We start from the raw sequence: 12,616 nt of genomic DNA, 5'->3' as shown, positions 1-12,616 counted from the left end.
GGATTAGCTGTGATGTCATGTGTTTCTATGCAGATTTCAGCCCGACAGGTTTCACTCATGGAGGTCAGAGTCGTCCCCTTGAAAAAAATCTGCACAAAAATCTTAATATTCACAGGTCTGTGATGAGCTGTTCATTTTTTGTTCTTGCTAAATGTGAAGATCACAGAATTCAACAGTTACTGAAATGACTTTAGAAAATAAAATCAAAATCAAAGGATGTTTTTTTCGTCACTACTTCACAAACACACAAAATGTTCTCTGCTATAATAACAACTATATGACACACCTGTACAGGAGGTGAGTGTGTGTCTCTGGGGTATATTATACTGTAGGTCAGAGCTAAACTGAGCTACAGCACATTACAGCGAGTAAAAAAAAAACTGATTGGAGGAGCCATAGAAATGTAGAATCAGTTGCCAGGCAGATTTCAGTGTAACAGGTTTTTTTCAGGGGAAAACCAAAACATCACTGCAGTCTTATGAGGAGATGAGAGGATCTGCTTGTGTCTCATACGTGTCACGTTTACATAAATGATGAAAACCAAAAAAGTTAAAAATATCATACACAAGGAGAAACAGAAAACAACAATAGTCATTTCAACAGTCATTAGGATCTTAAGGAAAAAAAGGAACCTCACTATCTTCAGTTCTCACCCCAGAACGTGAGATGTTGTCCTCAGTCTCCAAGAGTTAATTCATTCCATCCTCCATCAAGATATTAAATACCAAGTTGGAAACGCTTTATTTTGTATATCTGGTTTTATTATATCTGAGCTCGACTCTGTTGGAGGTTTCTTCCTGTTAAAAGGGAGTTTTTCCTCCCCCCTGAGGAGTGCTGCTCTGTTGGGGTTTATAATAAAGTGAGGTCTCGACCTTACTATATAAAGTGCTTTGAGATAATGTATATTATGATTTGGCGTTATACAAATAAAATTGAATTGAATTGGATTTATTATTACTGAAATTATCTTTTACACTTTTTTAAATTATTTATTATACTGTTATTATACCTGGGTTTACAACTGAAACTTAAACCAATCTACTATTTCAAAGAACTTGGTTATAAAAATACTATCCCACAATCAATATGTGAATTTAGATGTTTTGTATAAGTTTGTATGTATGATTTATGTACTTGCCTTTATGTTTATTGTGATGTTGCTGACAGGTGTATTATGTGATGTAGGAGCTTGGAGCTCAAGTGTCCCTGTGGGACAAGAGTATGAACCTTTCTCTACCAGTCAGTGGTTTTACACATTAGTATTCTCTCTATTTTCTGATGATAAAACAACAGTATACACCTCCTATGATAAACAAATAAAGAGGAGAATCATTTTCTTGTCATATGTAAAGTCAAATGTCTTCTTTGGTTTTCTGTCAAGTCACGTTTGCCAAAGTAATTTTAGTCTTCCTGCTCTTTAGTTTAACATTTACAGGTCAGAGATCTGTTCGTTTAGTCTCTCAACAGTAAATACTCAGGTAATAAATCATAAAATTGTGGCTGCAGTCTGTGAGTTACAGATAATAAGGAATCACAAAATCATAGAAGTTTGTAATTTTGGGGACTTTATTGAAACTTTATTGAAAAGCAAACAAAAGTACAAAAGGAATGAAACAGCAGTGCAACTTCATTTAACGTTCATTTACGTCATCTAACACAAGGAGTGAATTTTAGCATCGCTGTTTAACTTCTATATGTTTACAAAGCTAAGAGAGAAAAAGTCCCTTGTCCCTGAACTATCAATCTATCACTCTGTCAATGTACTGAGAAACATCCCACAACCCTTTAACAATCTCAACTAAAATTAAAATATAATGTTTAGAAACAAATAATCAAATAATGGATGAAACAAAAAAACAACATACTCTTGATTAATTAAGGAAAACTTCAAAGACTTAAATTATTTCTTACTTCAGCCTGATTTGAATCTAAATATTTTTAACTTTCATCCATTTTAAAGAAATATACAAGCAGAATATTTACACAAGTGGAAAATAAATTTGAGCTGTTGCTTATGTTTTGTGTATGTGTGTCTAGGGATGGCGACATTGACACCACCTGTCATTGCATATGTAATGTTACATCATGTATATCATGAAGTATATTTCCTGGAAACTAAACTAAGACAATTTAAAGCTGCAGCAGAAACCAGATGGAAACATGTGTCTAATTATCAAGATAATAATTCACCTCAGTGATGAAAAACTCCATCCATCCACTTCCTGTCCTGCTGAGTCTCAGGTGACTGGAGTCAAAACATTTACATCGACACCTACAGGAAATTTAGAGTCTCTGTTTTACACTGAATGTTTTAGGATGATGTTGATTTGCAGTATTGTCCTCAGAGATCAAAATAGAAACAGAAAAACTCCAGATTTATTTTTGTTATCTCAAGGTAACGTCATCAAGCCACCAGACCCCAGGAGTATGTATGTGGAGAGGGGACTGTATGTACAGTATGTGGATGTATGTGTGTGTGTATATATGTATATTTAAATTTGTATTATCAATATTGACTTAAGCTGAAAACCCCAACACCAGAAATATTAAACTGTAAATATGGTGGATTTGTTTTAGATGAACACGGGAATCTTTAAATGAATTCTCTGTGTATGAACAAAGCTGTGATGTTTTCATTATTCTAAATATCCAGTTTTATTTTATTTCTCTAAATAATCATTTGATTTATTAATATTTAAGCAAATATTTTATCAGAGGAAATCCTACTCTTTTATTTTAAACTAAGAGATCAAATTATTTAATGTCACCATTTATTTTTGAGATTTGTCAATTCATTTTTTAAAGTGTCAATATTAGATTTGAATGATGAATAATCAATAAATTCCCAGTTCACAGAGGAGAAGGTGGTGACACTGTTTCCTGATCCAGTGCAGAATGAACCTAAAGAGACACAAAGAGAAACATGATGTGAAATTATCATAATATTTGAAGAGTTCAGTTCCACAAAGACACAGATTCATTTACAGCATCATCGAAACCACATAAAATATCTATGATTCAGTTATTTAAGGTTTAATTTACATTTTATATTGTTTTAATTTTGTTCATCAACATTTCAATTCATTTGTGTCACTGTTTTTTCTAAAGGTCAATATCTAACACTTTATCTTTCCTGTTGATGTGAAGGTTTCTGAGAATAATCTTCATATATAACAACTTATATATTTAACTATATAAAACATCTATGTGAAAAACAAATCTAAAGTCAAAGATTTTCTCCACAACTACACGTGTCAGATGTTTCAGGTTCTTTTGCACAAAGTTTAAAGCAGCTTTGTTTAACATCTGAAGTAACTCACTGTGTTCATGGTGGTGAGTTTGTCGTTCAGGCGTTTGGATTCAGCTCCTCCATGACCTCTGGGTTGTTTACAGCTGTGAGGTCAGAAACACACTGTTAGCCCACATCCTCCTCTGAACTGACTGTTTTACCAACAGCTGAACTGCAGGAAATAGTCCTGAGAACTTCTTCAACACAAAATACTAAAACCATTTTAATACATGTGAGATCACAGAAAATACAACACAATAAATTGTACTTACGTGATGGAGGACGCTTGGCTGAAATGAAAGAAAATACAAATATCTCAGTTGTTACAGTTGAAAATACAGTGATGATCTCCTCTTCTATTCACTCAAACTGACACAGAAATCTCTTCTGCCTTTTGTTTAGATCTTAGATTATCTCTGTTCCTATAACTGCTCCCTTACACCATCATATTATAATCATATTATCATGAAACTGTGGCTCTAAACCCTAAAGCTCTGACTGCTGGTTCAAACAGATCTTAAATCTGTCTAAAATCTGTATAAACTCAACATAGTGAAAGCAGAGTCTGTCTCTGTTTTGGTCTCTCACCACTCTTCTTTCTGTAGAGGAAGAATCCAACACCACCGATGATGACGACAAGAATGACGACTGCAGCGATGATGATGGCGATCAGAGGAGTCGACTTCTCTGTTGAGCAAAAAACAACAAACCAATCACAACCTGAACAGATGAAGCAGGTCAGAGGAGAAGAAAATCATTTACCAACCAGACTATAATCCTGTACTATCACAGTTTAGCCTGTATATAGACACTATGTGTTTCTTTATCCTGTTGCTGTTAATTTTAGTTTTCATCCTTACTGGTTTGTAAATGATTTCTCTGTCTGTGCTTATTTTTCCTTGTCTGGCTTTGTTGTCTTCGTGTATCTGTAAGTTCATGTTGGTTTCTGTACCACACATTTGTTCTTGACACCATAGGAACAACGAGACCTTCAGACAATCATAGTCAATTTAATTTTAAACCGTGAGCCAATAAGCTTCAGTCTATCTGATTTATTGACAGATATTTACTGTATATTTATCTACTTATTAAATAATTTCATCTACTCATCTTCTAGAACTGACAAATGGTTAAGTCAGTGCAGGAGTTGAAATCCATAAATTGAAGTTACATGTTAAAATTAATAAATGGCACTACATTAAATAAAAATAAAAAATAAATAAAATCATGTGCATTTTAAAACTTTGACTTTAAATAAAAAAATTTAAAAAAATGAAATTTTTAGTAATTTGTCAGAGTCATATATGATGATACTAAGGTGGGTAACGTGTTGGTTTAATACTGATCCAGTCTTAAAATTATATATAAAAACTGGATAGACAAGACTGACCAAAAACATCATAAGGACAAACATACAGGAAGAAGAACAGAAGATTCAAATCTTACCGTTGCTCCTGATCACTCCTTGGTCCAGTTTGGTGATGATCTCCTCCTTCACACCAGAGAGCTGAAACACACACTCGTACCTCCCCCAGTCTTCAGGTTTGACTGATGAAAGGTCCAGTTCAACTCTCATCTGGAAGCTTCCATCATGGTTGGGGAGGGTCTCTCCTTGGTCCACGTCCTCATGAAGATCCTCTCCATCTTTCCTCCAGAGCATCAGAGCTCTGTCAGGGTAGAAACCTGTAGCGTGGCAGCTGACTGGAGAGGAGGGAGACTTCTGGAGGAGAGACACTGAGGGAAGCTCTGGAGAGAAAGAAAAACAGCTTATATTTTATTTATATTTATTATAATTTTCTGTATACTAATATTACCATTCTTGTTTCATATAATTTATTTTGAATACCTTAATTATGTGTTTTAATATGATGAATGACAGGTGTAAGTAAGAAAATAAGAGGTTGGTGGGACAGAGGGGAAAAGGACTTTATCTGTGCTGTGTGGACAGATGAAGTCCTGTCAAGAGGGAGTGAGAGACAGATTAGTAAGAGCTGAGGTAAAGAGACAGTGGTGGAAAAAGAGTAAGACATTCAGGCAGAAAGAAAGTCAAGAATGGTGAAAAATACTAGTGATAAATGTGTAAGAGAGAGAGAGAGAGAGAGACAGAGAGAAATGGGGGAAAAGAGAGGGGACATGGAAAACACAAAATGAGAGAAAGAGAAATGTATGGAAATGGAGACACAGTTGGTTCATCTTTATTTGAATGTTACTATTGGTTAGACTGAAGGGGAGACATGCATCAGAAACTACATCAGGTCATGTGATTCTACCTTTTCTCATCAGAGAGCTCCTCCCATAGTTCATGTACTTCTTCACCCAATCAACACACAGCTGAGTGAGGTACTGCTTATCCTGTGCGATCCAAGCTTTGTTATTGTCCCAGTTGTTTTTGGTGATGAAAGCCTGTGGTGTTGGAGCGATCCATGTCTCTGTCTTCAGGTCAAGTGATATAAAGTCTTCACCATCATAACCATACTGATCATAACCTTTAACCTCTCCAGTCTCATCGTCCCACTCACAGCCGTACATGTTCTGGACAAGGTGGACACCTGAGACAGAGACAGATTGTTGTAAACAGAGAAGATCTCAGCACAGACAGTTATTAACAGTTGATTTCACATCTTTACCACAGACACACACTGATCTACACACTAACACACTTACAGCCAGTCATCATCTGAACAGTGTGTAGTGTTTAGAGACAGAGAAGCAGAGGCTGCTGGGAAACGGAGTCAGATCCTCACACAGTCCACGTCCTCTCTTTACCACAGAGACTCACTGATCCACAGAGACCAACACACAGTTTGTCTACACTGCTGAAGGTGGTGTGGCTTCATGTGAACTGCAGACACACACTGAGGTGGAGTCCTGACCAGCAGATACAGATTAAACCTGATCCTGGACTGAGCCTGACTCTGAACCTCTGCAGCCAGTGGATCAGTCCAACAACATCCTCTTCCTGAGAGAAACTACGGACCAGACTGTCCTCAGCTTCTTCTAGAAGCTTCCACTGAAGCAGAGTTTCAGTCCAGGATGAGTCAGTAGACTCCACCTGCTCAGCCTGGACACTGAGTCCTGTTCAGCTGTGTGTTACTGCAACTGGTCACAGTGAGGCAGAGACCAGCAGGACCAGTATGGAGACTGGGAGACAGTCTGTGTCCTGATTGGTCCATTCATCTGTCAATCATTCAATACAACCAACAGTCTAGTCTAATCTAATCTTGTGTGTTTAGTTTTACTATATTTAGGGCTAAAACAAATTATTATTTTCATTATTGATTCTGGATCTAGTTATTATTTGTTTAATTAATCAATTTACCACTTCCTAAAATGAAATCTTGCTTCTTTTGTCAAACACTCATCAGGTTATTTCATTTAAAATGATAGAAAAGACATAAACTGAGCAAATCCTCATATTTAAGAAACTGCAATTATTATTTCTTTATTTCTTTTTTTAAAAAACTTTTTTGGTTTATAAAAGACTTCATTTGAGTATTGAACCTGTTGAAGATTAATTTTCTGTTTATTAAATAATCAGTTAATTGCCTATTGTTTCATGCAGTATATAACTGTATCATGGCATAAACACTGGTTAAGTAAAGTTAATCTAATCTAATGTGTGATTCTACTGTATATTAATTATCTGGTGAACACACTGTGGTCAGTGCAGTAAAGTAAATCTAATCTAATCTGTTGTTCTACTTTATATTTTATGTATTTAGGGCTCAAACTAATGATTCTTGTCATTATTAATTATGTAATGTTATTTTAAATTAATCAATTAATTGTTCGCACTGTAACAAATCAGAAAGTAGAGAAAATGTTCATCTCAAGTTCACAGAGCCAAAGGTGAAATCTTCAAACTGCTCCTGAACAGGTTTTAATTCACAATTATCTGAAACAAAGAGAAACTGATTCTAATATTTGAGAAACAGGAGCCTGCAAAACATTCGACGTCTCTGTTTGATAAAATTCGATTATCTGATCATCAACATGTTTGTCAGTTAGTTTCCTGCCGATCACCTGATCGATCAATGGACCGATGGCTTCAGCTCCACACACACTCTCTCAGAAGGGAGGTGTTGAAAACGTACAGTCAGTGTCGAACTTCCTGCTCCGCTCGCTGACTCAGTTTAAACCGGACTGTGCTGGATGAACCGAGCTGTTTCACACACGCGGCTCAGTGTTTATTCAAAATGAACAGATTGTGTATTTGTTGGCTCATCGTCGGCTCAGCTCCCTCCCTCCCTCGTCCACGACGGGTCACATGACTTACAACCCCGCGGCCTGAGGTGTGTGGTTATTCATCACCGCTGCAGCCGCCGGTGGACACACCCACACAGCCAGCGCCACACGCAGACTCTACTTTACTGTTTTATGTTTCCGCTGACGGAGAGCAGAGGATCGACGCTGACGTCTGCTCGCGTCGTCCTCCAGGAAACATCTACCAGACTTATCTTTCCTGAGGTTTGATTCACGTCGTCCGGTTAATTCAGCCGCTCGCTCCTGCTCATCTGTTCACCGGCGGCTTCTGTAAAACGTTTTGTTGAGTGTAAAGTTTCCCTGTGAGGTCGGTGTCGGTGACGTGGAGCCGAGTCGCTGAGCTGACGTCACATCCGGTCGGCTCTGACGTCGCACTTGTGTCTGCTTTGTTTTTCACCTCTGTGTGTTTTTTTATTATTAATCGTGTTAAAAGTTTTACATAAGCACAAACATGAATGAGCTAAAACTACGGCTGGAAAAGCGGCGAGCAGGCTCTTGGTGAAAGCTAGCGTAGCATCATGCTAACGAACGTGTGACGGAGGAGTCGCTAACCTACGGAGGGATTTTTCCTTCCACCACAGTTTGACAGTAAGTTTGATTTAACTGAGCTGTTCAGTGTTTTTCTTGTTGTTTTCAGCGTAGTGAGTCTTAGTGAGGAGAGCGAACACTCGCTGACGTCGCATTGTCGCTGCTTTTCTCTCAGCTAACAAGCTAACGTAGCTAAACACTGTAGCTGGACGCGTCTGACACAGTTATCGTCAGCTCTTCTTTAAAATGACTTATTTCTTGATTTCACATGGTTCATACTCCTCACAGTCAGGCGGTGATTGTTGTGTTGAGCTGCTTGTTTTTATCCCGACCTCAGCTTGTGTTGACTGTTCGCAGCTAAAACTCAGACCTGTTTATTACCAGAGGCTGAAGAGGACGTTTGTGTGGAGTAATGCTGGTTCCCCCTCTCTGAAACCTCACCTATCTGAGGCCAAACCTTTTATCAAACACCAGTATAATCACATTAGAGTAGCTTGGATTGTCCAGAGACGTTACTTCATCGTAGCCAAGTGTTTACAGTTTATTCTCCACGTGTTGTTTCTGTCAGTAGCTTCAGTGGATGTTTCTGAAGAGGACCCTGGACCTCTGGATCATCAGCCTCTGGAGGACCACTCACCAAATCTGCTCTAACACAACATTTCTATCTATAAAAGTCACGTTCAAATAATGTTGATGCTTCACTGAGGCCTAACAACATATGGGAATATCTTCTGTTAAAGTGTCTCACATGCTGTGCACAGCTGGATTATCTACGTGCACAAAGAAGATGAGCAGCGTCGCTGTTGGTGGTTTTGTGGAGAGGTGTGGAGGGTAAGTTTGTCAGTTTCTCTACTAAATGTTGGGATTGTCATTAGTGAGATAACAGGTGTCACATATTTCACCTGTGCTGTGTCAGAGGGACCTGCAGCCTCCTCTGTGCTGCTCATGGCAGCAACACACAACCTCCTCATGTAAAATCAGTTTGTCTTCACATGGGTTTTATTTTATCTGAGCGTTCAGAGACACCAACACTAACAGACGTTCACGTGTGGATCAGAATAATCAGTCACATGGAGAAGGTGAGTGCACGACTGGAAACTATGATGATGGTGAGTAACACTGACACAGTGATTTGTGTTGTGGCTAAGCTTTGTTTTAAAACACTTGTTTGATAGTAAGTGTAACTAATAGACACAATCATTACTGTGTGTGTGTTTTTTTTTTTTTTTTAATTTAAACAGATGGACGGTGCCACAACACACTGCAGGTTCTCTCACTTTTCTACCAGCTGTCACTCTGTCTGATCTGTCATTTTATACCAGGTTTTATGGTACATGTTTTATTCATTTTATTTTTAAAATTGTGTTTGTTGGTCTCTTTCCTGTAGAATTGCTGATAATTGCTATAACTAACTACCCTTATATGTGTGGAAGCAAAAAAAGTACTATATCCCCTCTCATCCTCTCTGCTTCCTCCCACTCTTCCTCCATCTCTCTGTCTCTGTAGGTTGGGAGATCTTCTCTTTAAATAAGACTAAGATCAAGCCACAAGAAATCAGTAGTACTGTGTGTTGAAGGAAGAACAATTGAAAGGCTAAATAACTGTAATACTAAAAAATTTGTGATATTTCATGAAATGAAATAAAAGTTTTAAAGTACTTAACTAATTCTATGTTAACTTATCAGCCACTGTTGTTTGTTTTTAAGTTTAGTTTTTAACATGATATTTGTAGCAAAGCACATAATGTGTTCATATTACATGTTTACACATCTTTGTGTTAACCGTCCTGACACAGTTTCTGTGTAAATATCATGACCACAGTTGTTATTGTATGTTATTCTGTGATGGACAGAAACTCTGCGTAGTAGTCTATGTGCTGAGTATGACTGTGTGTTTTTACCAAGGTTAAAACCATTAAACAATTTAACTTATGAAAATAAAAGACACTGAAGAATGAAGAAATTAGTGTGTGTGTGTTTGGTAGCACCTGTTTACTAAAATAAGGAAAAAAATATAAACAATTTTTATCAGCAAAAATGAAAGATAAACAAACCTCCAGTTTGGTTGAAGCGCTGCTTTAGAGTTGCAATGTCAACTTTGTAGATCGTCTGGGTACCAGAATAAATGCCAGTGTTCCTCTCCAAGTACTGTGGATCATCTGCTATGACTTTGTTCATCCAGTCCTGTTTGGCTTCTGCTCTCCCCGTGTTGCTGTCATAGTGATCAATCTGAACGTCATCAACCATCCCGACAGTCACAAACTCTGGGAAGTTTGGGACTTGAGAGGAAGCAGTGTAGAAATACTTCAGAGAGTGAGTCACTGTAAGAAAAAGATGACCTTATGATTTCAGTATAATGACAGTTTTATTAATCACTGAACAATGTATTAATTTACCTGCACACTGAATCAAAAACAACTACATCCTAACAATCTCTGTGGTGCAGTCAGTTAATCTAAAAACAATTTTATAGGTAACATGTTGCTCCAGCAACTCTTTAATATTTCTGACAATTTTGTTAACATTTAGGTCATGCAGTCATTTACCTAACTTTGTTGCCAGATTGCGTGCATTTAAAAAAAATGCTGATATTATGCCAGACTTTCAGACATTTGGGTCATTTGTCTGTCCATCCTTGGTTTTAGGAGCTTTTATTGCACTTAACACAAATTGTTGACCTGTCTCTCCTCTGTTCTGTGCATATGTGGTGGGGTTAAGACACATATGGGGACACAGAAAGCAGAGGAGAGAAACACGACTGTAAATGATAGCACAATGCAGTAGAGATTCTCACACTTAGCTGAAATAAGCGCCCTGGCAATGTTAGAGGAATCACTGTAGTCAATGCTCTCTGGTGGAAAGTTACCTCAAACCTAGTTTGGTATTATAGTACTGCAATTATCACCTTACTAATCGGCCTATATGATAGCCTATATTTGCAATAAGGTAGCACTGGCAGATTATAACATAACTGACATAACTGAACTGAAGTAAATTGTGAAATTCTCTAATGGATGGATTACAATATATTTTTTTAAAAGAGATAATATAAGAAAAATAAATACAAGTCAAATATGATGTTATGAACTCGATATTTATGTTTAGTAAGTTGCCATTTATTATAGACCCTATGTGTGTTTTGCTGGGTGCACATATTGTCACACAAGGTAATATTTACAGGCATCAATCTTAATTATTTATTCATTGTGAGAAGGGGCCAGGTTTTTCCCCTTATCCCTGTTCCTATTCATTTTTGACATATCCATTATTTGGTTGCAGATTAGTTTATAGCCTGTTTTGTGTATAATTTTATGTTGGACGTTATTGCAAAAAGATAATAATGAGTAATGTATCATGTTACAATGTCAGTGAATGATACTAAATATTGTACTAACAAAGCAGGAAGTTAATTGTCTTTAACATGTCTCTATATCTTTGAAAACAACGCCATCAACTGACTTGTGAGTGCAGTTACAAATAAAAATGCTGAACCTAAAACTGCAGCCTTATATGTCAGTTAGCACAATTTAGATGAACTTTGGTGACATGTTAGAGACTGTATAAATTATACATAATTAATGAAAAACTAATCAATCACATTAACATAATTTCCAAAATAACAGTCATGATTACGATCATTAAATTAACGACTTTACTGGCCATGCTATTCTTGGCACATTTAGAGAGCAGTTTTTCCATTGGACATGAGCACCTTGAATATTAAAGTGCTTAATGTGTAGTTTTGGACATGGAGCGCTTTGCTTTGTTTTAATGCCTCGGTATGAGTTTTCTTTATTTTTCTGAGTATCTGTTGGACCTGCGTAATTTGTTGCCATTTAAACCAGAACTCGATCACATCTATTGATATATTTTTGATAAAATAAAATAAAATAAAATCGTCCCTACTAAAGAATAAGAAAAGAAGAATGTTTCTTTTTTTAACACTTCTATAATCTGTAAGTAAATCCTGGAACTAAACATCTAATACTAACAGACGAACAGACTACCTCAAATTCATACATACAGTACATACAGTAAATTCATACAGCAATTTTTCTTTTATAATTAAAAATGATGAACTCACCTGCCGCCGCGCCGTGTATTCCCAGAAGAACCAGAAAAATGAAAGTCTTCATTGTGAGCGAGTGGATCTTTATGTCTTGTGAAAACCAACTGATGTGTTTCTTTGTCCAGTTGTGGAGATGTTGTGTTTCCAGCTCTAGAACCAGAGCAGAAGTAAAGGAGAGAGCACTGAGAGGCGTTAACATCAGCGTCAATCTGAACCAATGAGAATTTATTCTGAGCCCTACGTCACTTAAATCTGGGTTAAACTGATCCACTGAGGTTAGTAACGAAAGTGAAAGTTAAAAACTGCTCTTTATGGCCTGAGTCAGAGGATGGGAACTGGAGGGGAGACACTTTATTTTGGTTTCTCAGCTTTGTTCACATATGACAAGTTTTATAACTGAATCTGCTCAGACCTGTATAATGTTTTGTAGGTTAATGTGATGTAAGGAGCAGAAGTGTATGAATTTTC

At 37.0% G+C, this 12,616-nt stretch overlaps 1 protein-coding gene and 1 long non-coding RNA gene across 2 annotated transcripts; both read right to left on the bottom strand.

The window, feature by feature from the left end:
* Positions 1-1,544: 1,544 nt before the first annotated feature.
* Positions 1,545-12,323, bottom strand: LOC139634626 (major histocompatibility complex class I-related gene protein-like). The gene is made up of 8 exons (XM_071501210.1): positions 12,164-12,323; positions 10,134-10,400; positions 5,560-5,838; positions 4,736-5,035; positions 3,878-3,976; positions 3,562-3,579; positions 3,321-3,393; positions 1,545-2,901 (listed from the first exon to the last, which is right to left on the bottom strand). The coding sequence occupies exons 1-7, from the start codon at positions 12,213-12,215 to the stop codon at positions 3,347-3,349; spliced, it is 1,062 nt and encodes a 353-aa protein (XP_071357311.1). The 5' UTR covers positions 12,216-12,323; the 3' UTR covers positions 1,545-2,901; positions 3,321-3,346.
* Positions 6,794-9,433, bottom strand: LOC139634633 (uncharacterized). The gene is made up of 2 exons (XR_011694003.1): positions 8,783-9,433; positions 6,794-8,104 (listed from the first exon to the last, which is right to left on the bottom strand). It is a non-coding gene; the product is annotated as an uncharacterized lncRNA (long non-coding RNA).
* Positions 12,324-12,616: the final 293 nt, after the last annotated feature.

The sequence above is a fragment of the Trachinotus anak genome, unplaced genomic scaffold (assembly GCF_046630095.1).
Source record: "Trachinotus anak isolate AG129_WGS33_773 ecotype Australia unplaced genomic scaffold, CSIRO_AGI_Tana_v1 ptg000016l, whole genome shotgun sequence".
NCBI lineage: Eukaryota > Metazoa > Chordata > Actinopteri > Carangiformes > Carangidae > Trachinotus > Trachinotus anak.
Note: the sequence above shows the minus strand (reverse complement) of the source record. Positions and strands in the feature narration are given on the sequence as shown.

Bases quoted from the DNA above. Each gene is read 5' to 3' on its own strand.
- LOC139634626 (XM_071501210.1), bottom strand. From the start codon at position 12,215: ATGAAGACTTTCATTTTTCTGGTTCTTCTGGGAATACACGGCGCGGCG. The intron at 5,839-10,133 runs GTTTGTTTATCT...TCTCTGTCTCAG, and splicing joins GCGCTTCAACCAAACTGGAG to GTGTCCACCTTGTCCAGAAC. The intron at 3,977-4,735 runs GTAAGATTTGAA...TTTGCTCAACAG, and splicing joins AGGAGTGATCAGGAGCAACG to AGAAGTCGACTCCTCTGATC.